Below are 15,282 nucleotides of genomic sequence, written 5' to 3'. Positions count from 1 at the left end.
GCCTTCGGCCTCAAACTCTGATTCTTCGGGCTTTGGTCGACTCTTCGGGCAATGCTGCGAGTACCTTTGGCTCTATCCACAGTCGCTTGTTGTTCGATACATCGCGGCCGATTACTTTCCTAATGCATACCATACAGCGGCCGTCGTGTATCAAACCACAAGCGACTGTGGTAGGCTCTATCATGTGAACAAGTGTAGACTAAAGACAGAGCTGTACATGTCTAATGTAACTGTATACATAACTGGATAATAAGTCTCATATTAGTATAGAAAATGTCTGCACATTCTGCTGGAGGGTGCACACACAATTTGTGACTTCAGACCTCTGCAAATTAAAGTCACCAGAAAGAATTATGGGTATATATACATATACACGGTGCTATGCATCAGCATCATCACCGATCGTGCGCCTACGGTATGTTGTTATGTTTGTGACAACGTCTGTCGCACAACGTCTGTCGCCTTTTATGTTACCTCGTCATCCTAGTGTTTCATTCATGGAAGGATTTCGAAATATGTGTACTAGCTACAGTAATTATTGTTTGTGATCATATAAAGTCCACTTTCAGAGCACTCATTGGCTTGGCCCCTGGGGGGCTGAAGGATGTCTTGAGAAAAAAGTGATCATAACACACAAAAGAACACTGTCAAACATTTGGGAAATCTGACTCTCTCATTCTCTGGAGGTGCGCTGTTAACATTTTCAAAATACATGAGAAAGTGTAATGCCGATTGCCAATATTTGTAATATATGAACACACAACGAAAGTTAGGTTAAACTCGTACCACAAAGGCTTTTGTTATATGCTACGACCTGGCAAACACACTTAATTGTTTATGACGCATAAACAATCTCATGATCAAACCTTAATGGAGATGTTTTCAACGGACTTGCTTAGTGAAAATTTAAAATACATAACGGGATTCATTACAATACTTTTAAACAGGATATGGTATTATTTAGTAAATATTTGAAGAAATAAATAAACAAGTCTCTACTGAGCTCGAAAATCAAGTAACGAGAAATAAAAGACTCAAAAGGCTCAAACAAAAATTTAGGTTTAATAGCAGTATTCTTTATTCTTTCGTATATTTTAATGGGCCTTCATAAGCCCTTGTTGTCTGTGAAGTAAACACAAGGCATGATTTTGGTAGTAGTACAAGCAATTACAAACAGAAGAAAAATAATGTAAAATGCATTAAGAAGTTACAGCTCCTGGAGTTTTATTGAGTGTCTGAATATATGTCCCTGGGGCACATTCTATTGTACCTAAAACATGTGAACTTACAGACCATCCTTTGTACATAGGAATTCCATGGCTTATACGACTCCTAAGTCAATGGCATGTCACAAGAACTTTCAATGATGTCTTGCAGTCCTTGAAATGTTGACTTTACATGCAATAATGTAAACCCATACCTTGAGAACTCTTCAAACCACAGAGTGCAATATACCGGTACTGTAAAGTATCTGTTGTCTCCTGGTCAATTAGAGTATAACAACCAACATTCATCAAATTTACACTAACTTAAGTTTTTGAACACTTCTAAAATATAGTCTCCGTACACAAAAACTTATGCACTGCTTCAATTGTGATCTATCCTAGATGTATACTTGTAAGCATTACAATTGGCTGCCTTTCCCAACAGTTTTAGGTATCATTTTCTAGATTGCCAATAGTCAATAATAAAATATATTTGAAAAATATCATTTCGATGAAGAACAAACTGACAGTTGACTCGGTACAAACAATCAGCAGTCATAACGTGCCTATGTACTAGGAATGTGCCAGGCCGGTCAGGAGCTATTGTCCTTAAGAGATTTGTAAGCCTACCATACCGAATCTACGGGTATGTTGCCTCAATAGATTCACATCTGAACTTCCATGTGACTATCTTCCGATAATAGCAATATTCTGTTATATACCGGCTCTGAACGTACCCCATCTTAAAATTTGGCTCATTCAGTCAACAAAACAAAGTAGAATGTTCTTCATAGAATCTGATTTAGAGAGGTAGCAGCTGTAGATTGATATATTTTCATTATATTTTTAATTAGTCAATAAAATAAACCACAGTTTAAATTAGATTTAGATTTATTTTCATTCACTCAACAAAATGTAATGAAAATAACTCACAATTTACAGTTACTACCTCTCTGAATCAGAAGAACGTTTAACTTTTCCACTTAAATCTCCCAATGTGTTGAAAGTTCAATGATGTGTTAATGCCAACTGATCCCTTTTGGATGAAAATATCCCCTCAAATATTTTACTGCCATGTACTACACTGCAGTACCTCTGTGTAAACTTTAGGTTCTTTTATATCTCAGCAGTGTATTTGCGGTAAAACCTCTCTAATTCTTGTTGAAGTTCATGTTTCTCTCGTTGATGTATTGAGTCAATCTCTTCCTCGTCGTTGTGAGAGAAAATCGAAGTATTACGAAATATCCTGTGTTTGTGTTTGGAAGCGTTCTCAACAGCTTTACAGGTTCCTTTCATGAAGTAAGTTGTTATCACTCAATGATTTTTCACATCAAATAAAATCAATCATTTACTAGCTGGTAATTCTTATCAAAAAGGCCCTTGTAAGGTGTCGGATTGTCGTGCCAGAAAATTTACTTCCTAAATTGCAATTTCAATGGAAAATAAAATGCTATGATATCTCCACAACCTCTCACAACCAGAACGAACTTGATCCCGGGTGTCAATCCCCTACCTTTGAATAAGTCTTTTTGGCAGGAACGAACATGTGGCCTGGGAGCACTAAAGTCCTATGGCCTTTTCATGTTACAATCTAAGACAGATGTCACTGGTTCAGATAAATATGTACCATGCTGTCACAGGTTAGATGTCACTCGAAAAGTTTGTTATCAGTAATTGGTTTTGGTGTGCACGCTGCACATTTATAAATTATCATATATATGTTATGTGTTTATTTGCCTGAACATGTTTTTGCCTGAGCCACCAATACATGCGTGGCTACACTCTCTCACAGCCCGTAATTCGCTACTCAGCTCTATTTTCAACCCCATGGTGATGCGCCCTTAAGAGTTTTTCTAGCAGGCTAGGCTCACTGACCCTGCCTTACTATTACGTGGTGGTGTTAACAATTTTTTCAATTTTTTTATCAATTTTTATGAGATCTCTGTTTAGATGCTCTTTTCATCAACTTTGTTGGCTTTCTTTCTGATCGTACACATGATGCAGCAGTTATGTTAACTAGATTGATGCCGTACGTGAGCATTATGCCCCTGTTCTCCGTCGGGCCATCCTCCATGTGAGCCATTTTCGGTAGTCTGTCGGGAATATCACGAGCATATTCTTGCCGTTTGCACATGATAAGAGGAGTTCTAATAGCTCCTCTTGCAACTTCTAAATATAACATTTATTTTTGTCGATTCAAGAGCCTTTTCGACGCTGTATGTTTACCTATAAGGCACATTGAACCATGGACTTTACACCCATTGAATATAATTGCACGACATCTAAATTTAGTATCTACTTCAGCAAGTGCGTAATACTAGCCTAAACTATTTAAGCTGCGGGCTATCAAAACTGATATTGTTATCCCATAGAAGAAAAAGTTGTCTCGATAGCATGATTCGACGGCAGACGAAATGGAAAAGTATGGATTGAGATTTATAACGGATCAACAACGAAAATAAAATTGAAAAAAAGGAGTGTTCAGAGTTTCTCACTGGCCCACTGAGCCGAGCTGTGCTGTGCTCGGCTAACTGAGGGCGCTTGCAAGGACTGAGGCGTAGCGGTCAATGGCCTGTGAGAGAATCTGATGCATGCCTATATTACTGATTGTTTTTGCCTAACTACATGTATGCTAACAGTGGGTAAAAATATTATTTAAAATTAGTAAAAGGCAGTATGGCAAAAATTAACAATTCCGACTTCAGTTCAATCAAAGGCACATGCCAAACATCAAAGCGATGAATGCTTTTTGGGCAAAACTGAAAATACAACGTCCAATTAATAAACGCTATTATGAAAGAGAATATGACTTTACTAGACCATGGTCTCCCACATATAGCGTACCATCTAAGGAAGCTTTTTTTGCTGCTTTCTGTTGTGTAATGGATGAAAACTAACTTACAGTACAGTACCTTTCACACAAAGTAGACAACTCACTCTCTGATACCAACACACTGTGTGTACAATTTACCGGTAACTGGTTAGCTCTTGTATCACAACAGACAGATGATCACAGTCAACCACTCATCCATTGATTACACCACACAACTCATGAGAAATTTTTAAATCTGGCAAGCAAGAAATCTGGCAAGTTGCTGGCCAGTTGATCGCACAGACTCTGTTTATCTGTTTTATTGACCTACAGCTGAACATTCTTTACTTTCAGATAAAAATTACACCATACATTTCACTTCACGTGACGGACTGAAAAGCCTCGGCACTTGAACATGCTTTTCAACTATGTTGTGTTGATATGAATAATATGATTATATAAAACTTGCTAGACAGACTGCCTAACCGAACAATGAATTGGTGAGTGTGCTGTGTTTTTCATTAGAATAATATAGAATAGAATAGAATAGAATAGAATAGAATAGAATAGAATATAACATAACACAATATAATATAATATAATATAATATAATATAATATAATATAATATAATATAATATAATATAATATAATATAATATAATGTAGTATAATATAATAAAATACAATAAAATATAATCTAATCTAATACAATACAATACAATGTAATATAATATAATGTATATAATGTAATATAATACACTGCAATAAATGTAATATCATATAATGTAATATAATATATAGTGTAATATAATATCATATTATATCATATCATATCACATCACATAATATATTATGACAATCCTTCTTGTAGGGAACATATGCGGGCAAGGGAAGCTTGAATTATCGGTGGTTTCATGTGAATGGAGATATTGCTATTTCTTCAAAACTGTTGTTAGAAAAAGTGTTTTTGTTAGCGATTATGTTACATTGTAAATGATCTTCATGGAGAAGCGTGTATTAATTTTGTCAATGCCATTTGTAAAGGGAGTAGCCGACCATCAGATATTGATCAGTTTTAACCACTGGCATTTAACATCTAAATGCCCTATTCTTATCTCTTTTTAACAAATTTACATTTTGAGTGGGAATTATGACTGTTTATATCTTCTCTCTTGCCACTACCTTAACATCTTCCTCCAACCTATTAGGTTTTCCTTATCTACTCAAACAAGGTAATCTCCAGTCTTGCCACTACCTTAACGTCTTCCTCCAACCTATTAGGTTTTCCTTGTCTACTCAAACAAGGTAATCTCCAGTCTTTCCCCCACCCCTAACAACTTGTACATGTACTCCGACCACGGAAGCTGACCACAAGCCTTTATTTGCCAGTGTTTTGCCCTCGTGATGCTGAACAAACCCTCTTTTTCTCTGTATGGCATTGTTAAGAAAACAGCCCATATCTGTTAATTGCCCTCCGGAATCCCCATCATTGATTTGTTCTACCGATGGCCAACGTGGAGGCTAATATCGCCCTGACCACAGTCCCTCCACACACTGTGAACGTAACTCGACGAAAAGCGTCATATTGGTAAAGGAAATGTCTGTACATTCCGCGGGAGGGCGCACACAGTCTGTGACCTAACCTTTGCAAATTAGAGCCACCGGAAAGAATTACACAGTACGGTAGTTGATACCATGCATCAGCATCATCATCGATTCTGCGCTTAAGGTATGTTGCTATGTATATGGCAACTGTCTATATTTATGTCACCTTGTCATCCTGTGCCGTACATATACAGGTCAGAAACATGTGTATCGACCACAATGATTATTGTTTGTGGTTCTAGAAAGTCGGCGGCACTTTTATACAGAGCACTCATTGCTTGAGCCCTTCTTTTTAGGCTGCATTCACACAACAGCTCTGGAGGGGTGGGGAATTGACGGGGACTTGAAAATATCAAGGGTATGTTGGGGGTACTTGAAATGATTTGGGACTTAAAGGAGGGACTCGAAACAAAACTGTCTCTGATTGATGTGAAATATGTGTTGGGTTGTCAATTTAAGCTATAAGTTTTGGCTTATTTTCGGTGGTTTTGTTTTGTGTATCTACTGCAGTTTCTTGTTCTACTCCCTGAAGCGTGATGAAAAGTCCAGCATAGCCATATGTGTACAGTCAGCATTGTTATTCTGTACAATTGATGTCAAGTCCAGATTAGAATTCATTTGTCATCAATAATAACGATAACGGTCTTTACACTTGCATATACTGATAACTAGTATTTACCTAACAGAATTTTGTTATTCTAGCAATCTGTGGGAGTAGAACAAGAAATTGCCGTCGATGCACAGACATACTTGATTGGCCAAAAGGTTTACCAAGTACAAATATGTTGATTGTGTCCAGTTTTTTGGACAGGTGAGGGAAGTCATCCTGTTTCCAAACCTTTTCACGTGATCGCAAAAGGGACAATAGCTGTAATGTTTATCTTCATTTATTGATTGGCTTGACATCGTACATAGAGGGCTATTATTGTTTATAGAGAACCTTATAACAGCCTACAAGTCAATATATAACGACACTAAATATATAATACAGATATAGCAAGTTTTGTCAAGGAAAAATCTAATACTTTACATTCACACAACCATGAAAAGTATAATTTTTGGCGAAATTCCAATATCATATTTGTTGTCCTCATTTGAACTTTTAAACACCCCATTTGAATCAAGTACACTTATATCAATCGTCAAACACTTATAAAAGCGCAGATTTTATTAGTTTTGGATTGTAAAATATTTTTCATAGTTTTCTCATATACTCCAATGTACAGTGAATCAACAAAGTCAAAAATCAAATTCCTTGTACACATATGAACTTGTAAACTTGTAACCATCTTATTCTAAATCAGCACATTTACGTCAATTAACAAACGTCTATATATGCACAAGTATAGTAAGTTTTGTATTGGAAAAAAATATTCGCGGTTTTGTGATAGATTACTATCAACATTATTGGTGAAATTCAAAAATTAAATTTATTGCACACATGTGCAATTGTAACCACCATATGTTAATAGTTACATTTATATCAATAATCAAACGTCTATAAATGCACAAATATTACTATTTTTACATTGTAGAAATATGTTTCATAGTTTCTCATAGACTACCATGTATAGCAAATCAACATTATCTACGAAATCAAAAAATCAAATTTTAATTTGTACACATATTCACTTTTTACCTCCCACTTCAAGCAAACTACATTTACATGAATTGTCAAACACATATAATGAAGACATATAGCTTGTTTTCAAGGTGAAAATGTTAAAATTTTACGAATAGATTCTCATGTATCGTAATTTGATATTTTTTGACGAAGCACTATATCGGTGACATTTTGCCTTTGGGGGACTTAGAAATTATCGCAAGTCAGAAGGGTGACTTGAACGCATTGTGAGTTTGTTTAGGGACATGTGAAAAAATCTGCGAACTTTTATTAGAATCCCCCCCGCACTTCCAGAGGTGTTTGTGAATGCAGCTTGATCACAGCCTTTTTAAGGTTACCTCACGGTCCGGTAGTGTTGTATGTGGCACTTTCACGGAAAATGTACCCGTGCGTGTACCCAAAATCATGGAAGGGGAGAGTTTTGTTAATCATCTAGGTACGTGAAAACACGACTATGGGATGCTTTTTTGCAAAAGATGATCGGTGACAGATTCATTTTATACGTGGGGTAGGGGATGCAGCTTTACAAAGGGGGTTGAATTATACGACATGAAAGGTAAACTTTGCATCTTGCGTAGCGATGCCTGAGAGGGTAATTTTGCACGCCTAGCATGTTCTTCCATCTTCAGAAAACAAGATCAGATATAAAACAACAACTTTCTATGAAAGAGTCAAAAAGACTTCTTGACTTGAATATTTACCCATGTCGTCTAATCGAACTTACGAGGGATGCAATGTGTGTCATTAGCGGGTCTCGCCGCCTGTAACGTGCATAATAGTTGCAAACAAGATAGATTTCATCGACCAACATAATACACTCAACTTAGAAGGCTAACAGGGTAAGCTGTAGATTTGTACGATGTTTCTTGGATATCCAATCACTTTCACTGACATATAACATTGAAATGCTTTTCGTAATAAAAATACATCATTTACTGGTATTGTATTTGTAAGCATTTCGAATGAGAAGACATCGCATTAACATGGCCACGAAGGAAAAGATTTCTCTCGGGCAGATGATTGAAATGGATAGAAATATCAGCCAGACGAAAGGGAGCAATAGTATTCACCAAGATCCTCTAATTGAAGGTAAGCATCAGTGTTTTGAACGAGGGAAACATGTCTAAGTGCCAGTGCTTACTTTATTCCGTTCAAGCTGCAGTTTTCCATCACAAGAGGTGAGGATAAATTCTCGGTTATATGCTTCTTTGTCACCAGATTTCTCATTCCAACATGAACTTGGGGGAAATGTCAGCGCTACTCCATATGAAACAATCCTGAAAACATTACCCTGCTATTTTAATTGGGACTTGGAAGAGTCATGTGACGAAGATGTTCAGGTAAACATACATACATACATACATACATACATACATACATACATACAACATACATACATACATACATACATACATACATACTGTAACGAATGACAGTGGACACTGCATTGACTAGAAACTGAATTTCTTACTATTGAAGTAGATTGCACTAGAGTGCCCTTTATATTAATCTTGAACATCAACATTTACAATGCCCTCTTTTGCGATTATATGCTAAACTGTTAGCCGTTGTTTTGTGCTCTTAATGTGTACTACACCTAAGACACATAAAATGTTCTATTTACTTCTCTATTGCTACCACATGAATTATTGCAATTTGCTGTTTACACAGATATTATCTTTAAAATTTTCTTGCAATTGCTGAAAGTTTACTTGATAATGCAACAATTATCAGTGACTGGAAGCTGCCACGAATTACCTTTACAGATAGGCTCTCATTCACTGCACATCATGTATAAATTTTCAGTATATCACAGTTTGATGTATGTCTCCCTGTACTTTCTGAGTACATGTATGTGCTTAATCTGGTACCATTTTCTGATCTTTCAGAAAAAATGGTACAGATTTACACTTAGTGTGAATAATGTGAACTGTTTGCAAAGCATTCTTATGGTCAAGTTTTTTTATGTCGGTTGTCAGCTTTGACTATCTAGAAGTCAATAGTAAAATTGTTTCAAATTCAAGTGCACTCTGGAAATCCCTAATGGTGTGGCCGGCAAAGTGGGCTAATTTCTACAATATGAAATGAACAGAACATCATAACTAACCTAACAAGCGACCTCTGGCTTTATCACATAAAATAGTCTGATACTAGTAAATACCTGTATCAAAAGGTGTATCCTTGTCACTGGGTCAGTACATGATACGGTCTACATGTAGCTGCATATATACACTATGGTTCAACCTTAAAGTTTCTCCTGCTTCCAGTAAGCATAGCTGAAGAACATTGTATCTATCACCCATTGTTGACTTATTGTTATCGCACAAAGAGTCCATTAATGTTTGAGTTGACGTTTAATTTTTTATAGACCTTGGTTCAATGCGCACAGGAGAATCTTGTATCAAATACAGAGATGACTCTGGTACCGCATAAAACTATGCTTGGCTACCTTTATGTGACTCAACGCAGACGTATGGAAGACAGAGAGCCCTCTACAGCTTTATCATGGTTTGACCAAGCCCTCTCTGACAATCAGTTGGATACTGACAGTTGCGGTGACAACGACGGACCACAGGGGGACACGCTCATACTTCTCGGTAACATTGCTTGGGTGTATTTCATATCAGGCAGACTGGACATGGTAGACAAGACATTACAAAAGATAAAACAGAAATTCGATAATAGAATCAGCGAGAGTCAAAAAGCGTTCATGTATGGCCACAAGGGAATCTGTTTTGCATATTTTCTTAAGAAGACATGTGATATCAGCATTGCTTGCTTTAATAGAGCTTTGTTGGTATTTCCATGCCATACTGATTGGTTATTTTGGTCAGCATTCGTTTTGTGCTTTCAGAGGGACCGTCACTATCGGGAACCCTTCGATACTGATGCATTTTCTGTGTTACACGAAGAAGAAATTCTATACAAGCATGTCCTTGAGAATAACAGCAATCATAGTTTTGCCAAGGCAATGCTTGGTAGCTTGTTCTGTGTTAGGCAGCAGTATGAAAATGCAGATTCGTTAATCATTGATGCACTCCAATCGAATCACACCATGCCAACCGTTGCTTACTTTGCAGCTATCGTTTATGCGACACTAAAGAATTTTAAACTGTCAATTAAAGTATTAGAACAAGCTCTTGAAGCGTGGCCAAACAACACATATTTGCTTCGTCAACTTGCATACACGTACAAAGAGATATACCTTTTTGAATCTGCGCATGATCAGGAGCAAAACTCAAACCATTTGAAAATGGCAATTCGATATCATGACAAGGCAATTAAAGTTGCAGATGGTCATTTACCAGAGGCAATAATTAATAAGGCGAAGGTATGCAAATTGATGGGAAACATGGTCGAGGCTCATCGTCTTTATCTTCTCGCCATAAATACAAATCGTGACCCTTATTGGAAATCCGTTGTTTATTTTGAATTTGGAGAATTTTGTGAGCAACACCTGGAAGAACACAGTGACGCTTTGAAATACTACCAGTTAGCTATTGACCAGGGTACTCAGTATTGGTGTGCTAAGAGGGCGGCACAAGTAATCTCTCATTTAACTCTGGAAAAGTCAGTTGAATAGACCATGATTCTGCAGAGTCACCAGTGAGAGATCATATCGAATTTGCACCAATATAGGTTTATTGAAAGGTTAGAACGATGGCATTATCATTAAAAAGTGGTTGTGCCTTCACACAGTTTTATGACAAAAGTTGACTATTATGTTCTTGTTTTCTTTAGCGTAGTATTTTTTGTTGCAAATGGTATGAGTACAGAATTGCAGTGTTATTGCTTTTACTAGCAAAATGAATTTTATTCACTATGACTGCTATATTAAAGGGAATAAATAGCGTAACAGTGGTCTTGATATCTCACTCACTTCTAACAATAGTTTTACATGTAATTCTCAAATTAATAACACTATACGAAGGGCTTTAAAATGTTATGATTCAGAAAGCTTCATTTATTAACTTTCATATAAGATTTCAACTATGAAGACTCTCCATATTAAACATGTTAGAAGCCATCTAGACTTTTGTAGTGCTATCTAGTCTCCTTGGTAGAATATAAATAAAGATAAAATTGTACGGGTGCAGCAGAAATTTGTGAAGGTTTAATGTTTTAAAAATAATGAACAATTTTATAGGAGTTCGGATCATTATCATTTGATTGATATATTTCAACTTCCGTCTCTTATTTGTCCAGATACGCAAAGTTTTGGATGTTTGTTTTCTTCATAAATTGTAAACGGTCAGCACTACTGTCCGTCCTTCCGAGTTTTACTTTAATGTACCTGGCAGACAGCTACGACATCAAGCTTCTTTCGAGCCAATAGCAGTGGAATTAACTTGAGAGATTACTCTTATTTTAAAGAGGCACTCCCACTTTGTAACATTTTTAAAACACATTTTTTAATGCCAACGGTCGATGTTTGACGTGGCGACTGCACGCGGATCGCGAGATATCAATAAAACATGTCATTTCCCGAGCGTATTTTTCACATCCCGAAGTTTTACGATCGTTTCTGATTTCTGATTTGACCCGAAATCCCGGAAGGTTTGGGGGCGACTTGCAGCGATTTCGAAGCTGTTATCCTATTGGTTGGCTGAATCTTACCAATATAATTAAACAATAAAAATAAACTCCCTAAGTTGCTGTGAATAGTGACAATCGACCAATCAGATATAACCTTGCAAACACGCTGCGAGTCAGCCGAAGGTTTGTTGTTGTGCTGATTGACGATCTTCTAGGGAGTCTACAATAAGTTCGAACGACGCAATGAATTTACTTCCCACTGCAAAGACTTTATATACAGCATTATGCCTTTACCTCAGGTACGTTTTTTTTCAAATTCTCCTTAGTTTTTTGTCGTTTTCGTTATTCTAAATCAGTTGTATCATATTTTAACCAACACCACATAAACATCAGTTTTTAGGTGTTAAATATTAGCCTCCTCCGATGACTACATTTTGTCGTCTGCCACACAGTACGTGTGGTTCGCCCCGCGCGTGGTATGCGTATATGCATACCACGCGGCGGCCGCTGTGTATCAACTGTGCTAGTCACCTATGCGAATTCTGGTGGAATCAGCAAAAATTGTTTTTCGTTTTTTCGCCAAGTCAGTAAGACTCAGCTTTCCCCCACGGGGCATGACCGATCACTGACACAAGTGGTACTGTGGCGTACAGAAGCGTCAGCGTAGATTCGTACTCCATAGCTTAGTTGACAATGGCCCCAGTGCCGAACGTTCGATGTTCGGAAGCTGAATTTAGGTGGGCCACCGGAATTCAAAATTTTACTTTTTTGAAGACATGTTTTTATCGATATCTCGCGATCCGCGCGCAGTCGCCACGTCAAATATCGACCGTTGGCATTAAAAAAATGTATTTAAAAATGTTACCAAGTGGGAGTGCCTCTTATTTTAAGGTGTACAAGTAATTTTAATGACGTCTGCAAAGCAGACCCCATCATTGATTTGTCCTGTACCTTTCGTAGACTAGACTAAAATCCCCGCTTTTAACATATTTGTATCGTTTTATCTTATCCTTTTCTGTGAATTCCGTTGCTTATTTGGTCCTTACTTTGTTCATTGTACTTTAATTGGTTTAAGGTTTTTGTGTAGTTTAATTTTACGGTGACTGTAAATGGGCCTTTGGTCCTTTTGTTTATCGAAATACATAATATAAATTCGTAAAACTACGATGAAGGTCCGACCTTTGGCCTAAACCTCTGATTCTTCGGGCTTTGGTCGACTCTCCAAGCAATGCTGCGAGCACCTGTGGCTCTATCCACACGCACTTGTGGTTCGTTACACCATGGCCGCTTACTTTCCTAAAACATGCCACACAGTGGCCGTCGTGTAGTGAACCACTAGCACCTATGGCCCTATCATATGAACGGGTTTAGACTCCCGACTGAGCTTCACACGCTTAAAACTGTATACATAACCATAGACCCTCGTTTTTCTCGAGGGTCTATGACATAACTGAAGAATAAGTGTCATATTAGTACATGAAATGTCTGCACATTCTTTGGGAGGGTGCACACACAATTTGTAACTTCATCAGACATTTGCAAATTAAAACCACCAGAAAGAATTATGTGTATATAAACGGTCCCATGCATCAGTATCATCACTGATCCTGTGCGTAACGTATATTGTTATGTTTGTGACAACGTCTGTCGCCATTTATGTTACCTCGTCGTCCTCTTTCCTTCATAAAAGGTTCGAAATATGTGTACAAGCCACAGTGATTATTGTTTGTGGTCCTATAAGGTGCGCTTTCAGAGCACGCATTGGCTTGACAGGTGCCGGAGGATTTGGAGAGAAAGAAATTTGTTGGCAGGTGAAGAAGACGGAAAAAAATGATCCAATAATGTCTTGAGAAACAAAATGATTATAGCACTCAAAAGAAAAAATTGTCACAAAATTAGGGAAATCTGACTCTCTCACTCCGTATAGGTGCGCCGCTAATATTTTCAAAATACGTGAGGAAGTTCAATGTCTTTTGCCAGTATTCGTCATATAAACACGCAACAAAAGTTAGCAGAAAACTCGTTACACAAAAGGCTGTATCCTACGTCCTGGCAAGCTTATTTCATAGTTTATGATGCATGAACAATGTCATGATCAAATCTTTAATCGAGATGTTTTCAATTGACTTGCTGAGTGTAGTGAAAATTTTAAATATAGGTACGGGATTCATTACACTATCTTTAAACAGGACATAGTATCATTTAGTAAATATTTATGAAATAAATAAACAAGTCTCTACTGAGAACGAAAATAAAGTAACAACAAACAAAACAAATGCCATACTTTCAGGATATATACTTTTAAAAACAATGTATTATATAGGAAAGAAATAAAAATACAATAAAAACAAAATCTCTGTCCTTGGTCCTGTGCTCTGTTTTTAGATGTGCAGTTCTTAACCAGTGACATGTAGTTAAGTAAGGAAACGCATATTAAAACACTGGTAATCACAAAAAAAAATAATTTGCATTGTTTCCACATGTGTAAAAAACCTCATTTGCATATTTCAAAAAAAACATCTTGATTTGAACAAATTCTCATCTCCAACAAGGAATGTCCCTCAGTACCAAATATGAAGATAGTGGGTGTTGTGGTTTTCCTGTTTTTTATCCTAACGGACGGACGGATGGACAACATACATACATACATACATACATACACACACACACACACACAGAGAAGGCCATTTTTCCACCCTACAAGAATACCTCCCATTTGCATATGTATACATATGTTTATATGGCAGACAATATAAAAACAATTAAAACTGTCATACCCTTTACCTCCAGCCCCCCCCCCCCTCACACACACACACACACGCACACAAAACCAAATCAGATGGTTCTCCCCTTCGATCCCTTCACGGCCCGGTGGTGCCACTCTCACTGAAATTATACCCTTGCTTGCACCCAAGGACAAGGAAAGGGAGGGTTTTTGTCCATCATCTAGGTTTGTAAAAACACTACAAAGGGATACGTTTGCTAAAGCTGACACGTGAAAGGATAGAATACCCCTGTGAAGTCTGGTAAATAAATATCATAGATGTACAGCAACACCAGTGCTTAATATGAAAATGACAAGTTAATAATGACGTTATCCTCTCTTTTTCCAAAAGTCATCACGTTGCTCCAGACTGTAAAGGAGGTAAACTCGTACAGACAAAAAATAGACTAAATTGATGTGTCAAGCTGAAGTGTCTGATTGCTCTACGTCATTGATATAGTCGTAACTGTATTTGCAACTGTCTCACCCACTCCAATTTTTTTATAAATTAGTGTGTGTTTTCTGGTTTATTTTCCTCCTGTGTTTCTCATGGCATTGGTATTTTTTATTGAAAACACTAAAAAAGGAGCGTTTTAAAATTTTTCTGAATAATAATCTTTACGGCCCTGATACTAATTTTGCAGACCGAGGTTGGACGGCAGAAGGGCCCCAGCATGCGAGGGCTGGTATGCCGTATGTAACTAGGCATTTAGGATATGTGCAAGTGGATCAACT

At 37.2% G+C, this 15,282-nt stretch overlaps 1 protein-coding gene across 1 annotated transcript; it reads left to right on the top strand.

Annotated features, from left to right (window-relative positions):
• The first annotated feature begins 8,210 nt into the window (after positions 1-8,210).
• LOC139142315 (interferon-induced protein with tetratricopeptide repeats 3-like) lies at positions 8,211-14,107 on the top strand. Its single transcript, XM_070712222.1, has 4 exons — positions 8,211-8,336; positions 8,466-8,587; positions 9,616-11,623; positions 12,675-14,107. Exons 1-3 carry the CDS (start codon positions 8,231-8,233, stop codon positions 10,828-10,830), a joined length of 1,443 nt encoding a protein of 480 aa, XP_070568323.1. The 5' UTR covers positions 8,211-8,230; the 3' UTR covers positions 10,831-11,623; positions 12,675-14,107.
• The last annotated feature ends 1,175 nt before the right edge of the window (positions 14,108-15,282 follow it).

This window comes from Ptychodera flava, chromosome 10, assembly GCF_041260155.1.
Source record: "Ptychodera flava strain L36383 chromosome 10, AS_Pfla_20210202, whole genome shotgun sequence".
Classification (NCBI taxonomy): Eukaryota; Metazoa; Hemichordata; class Enteropneusta; family Ptychoderidae; genus Ptychodera; species Ptychodera flava.
Note: the sequence above shows the minus strand (reverse complement) of the source record. Positions and strands in the feature narration are given on the sequence as shown.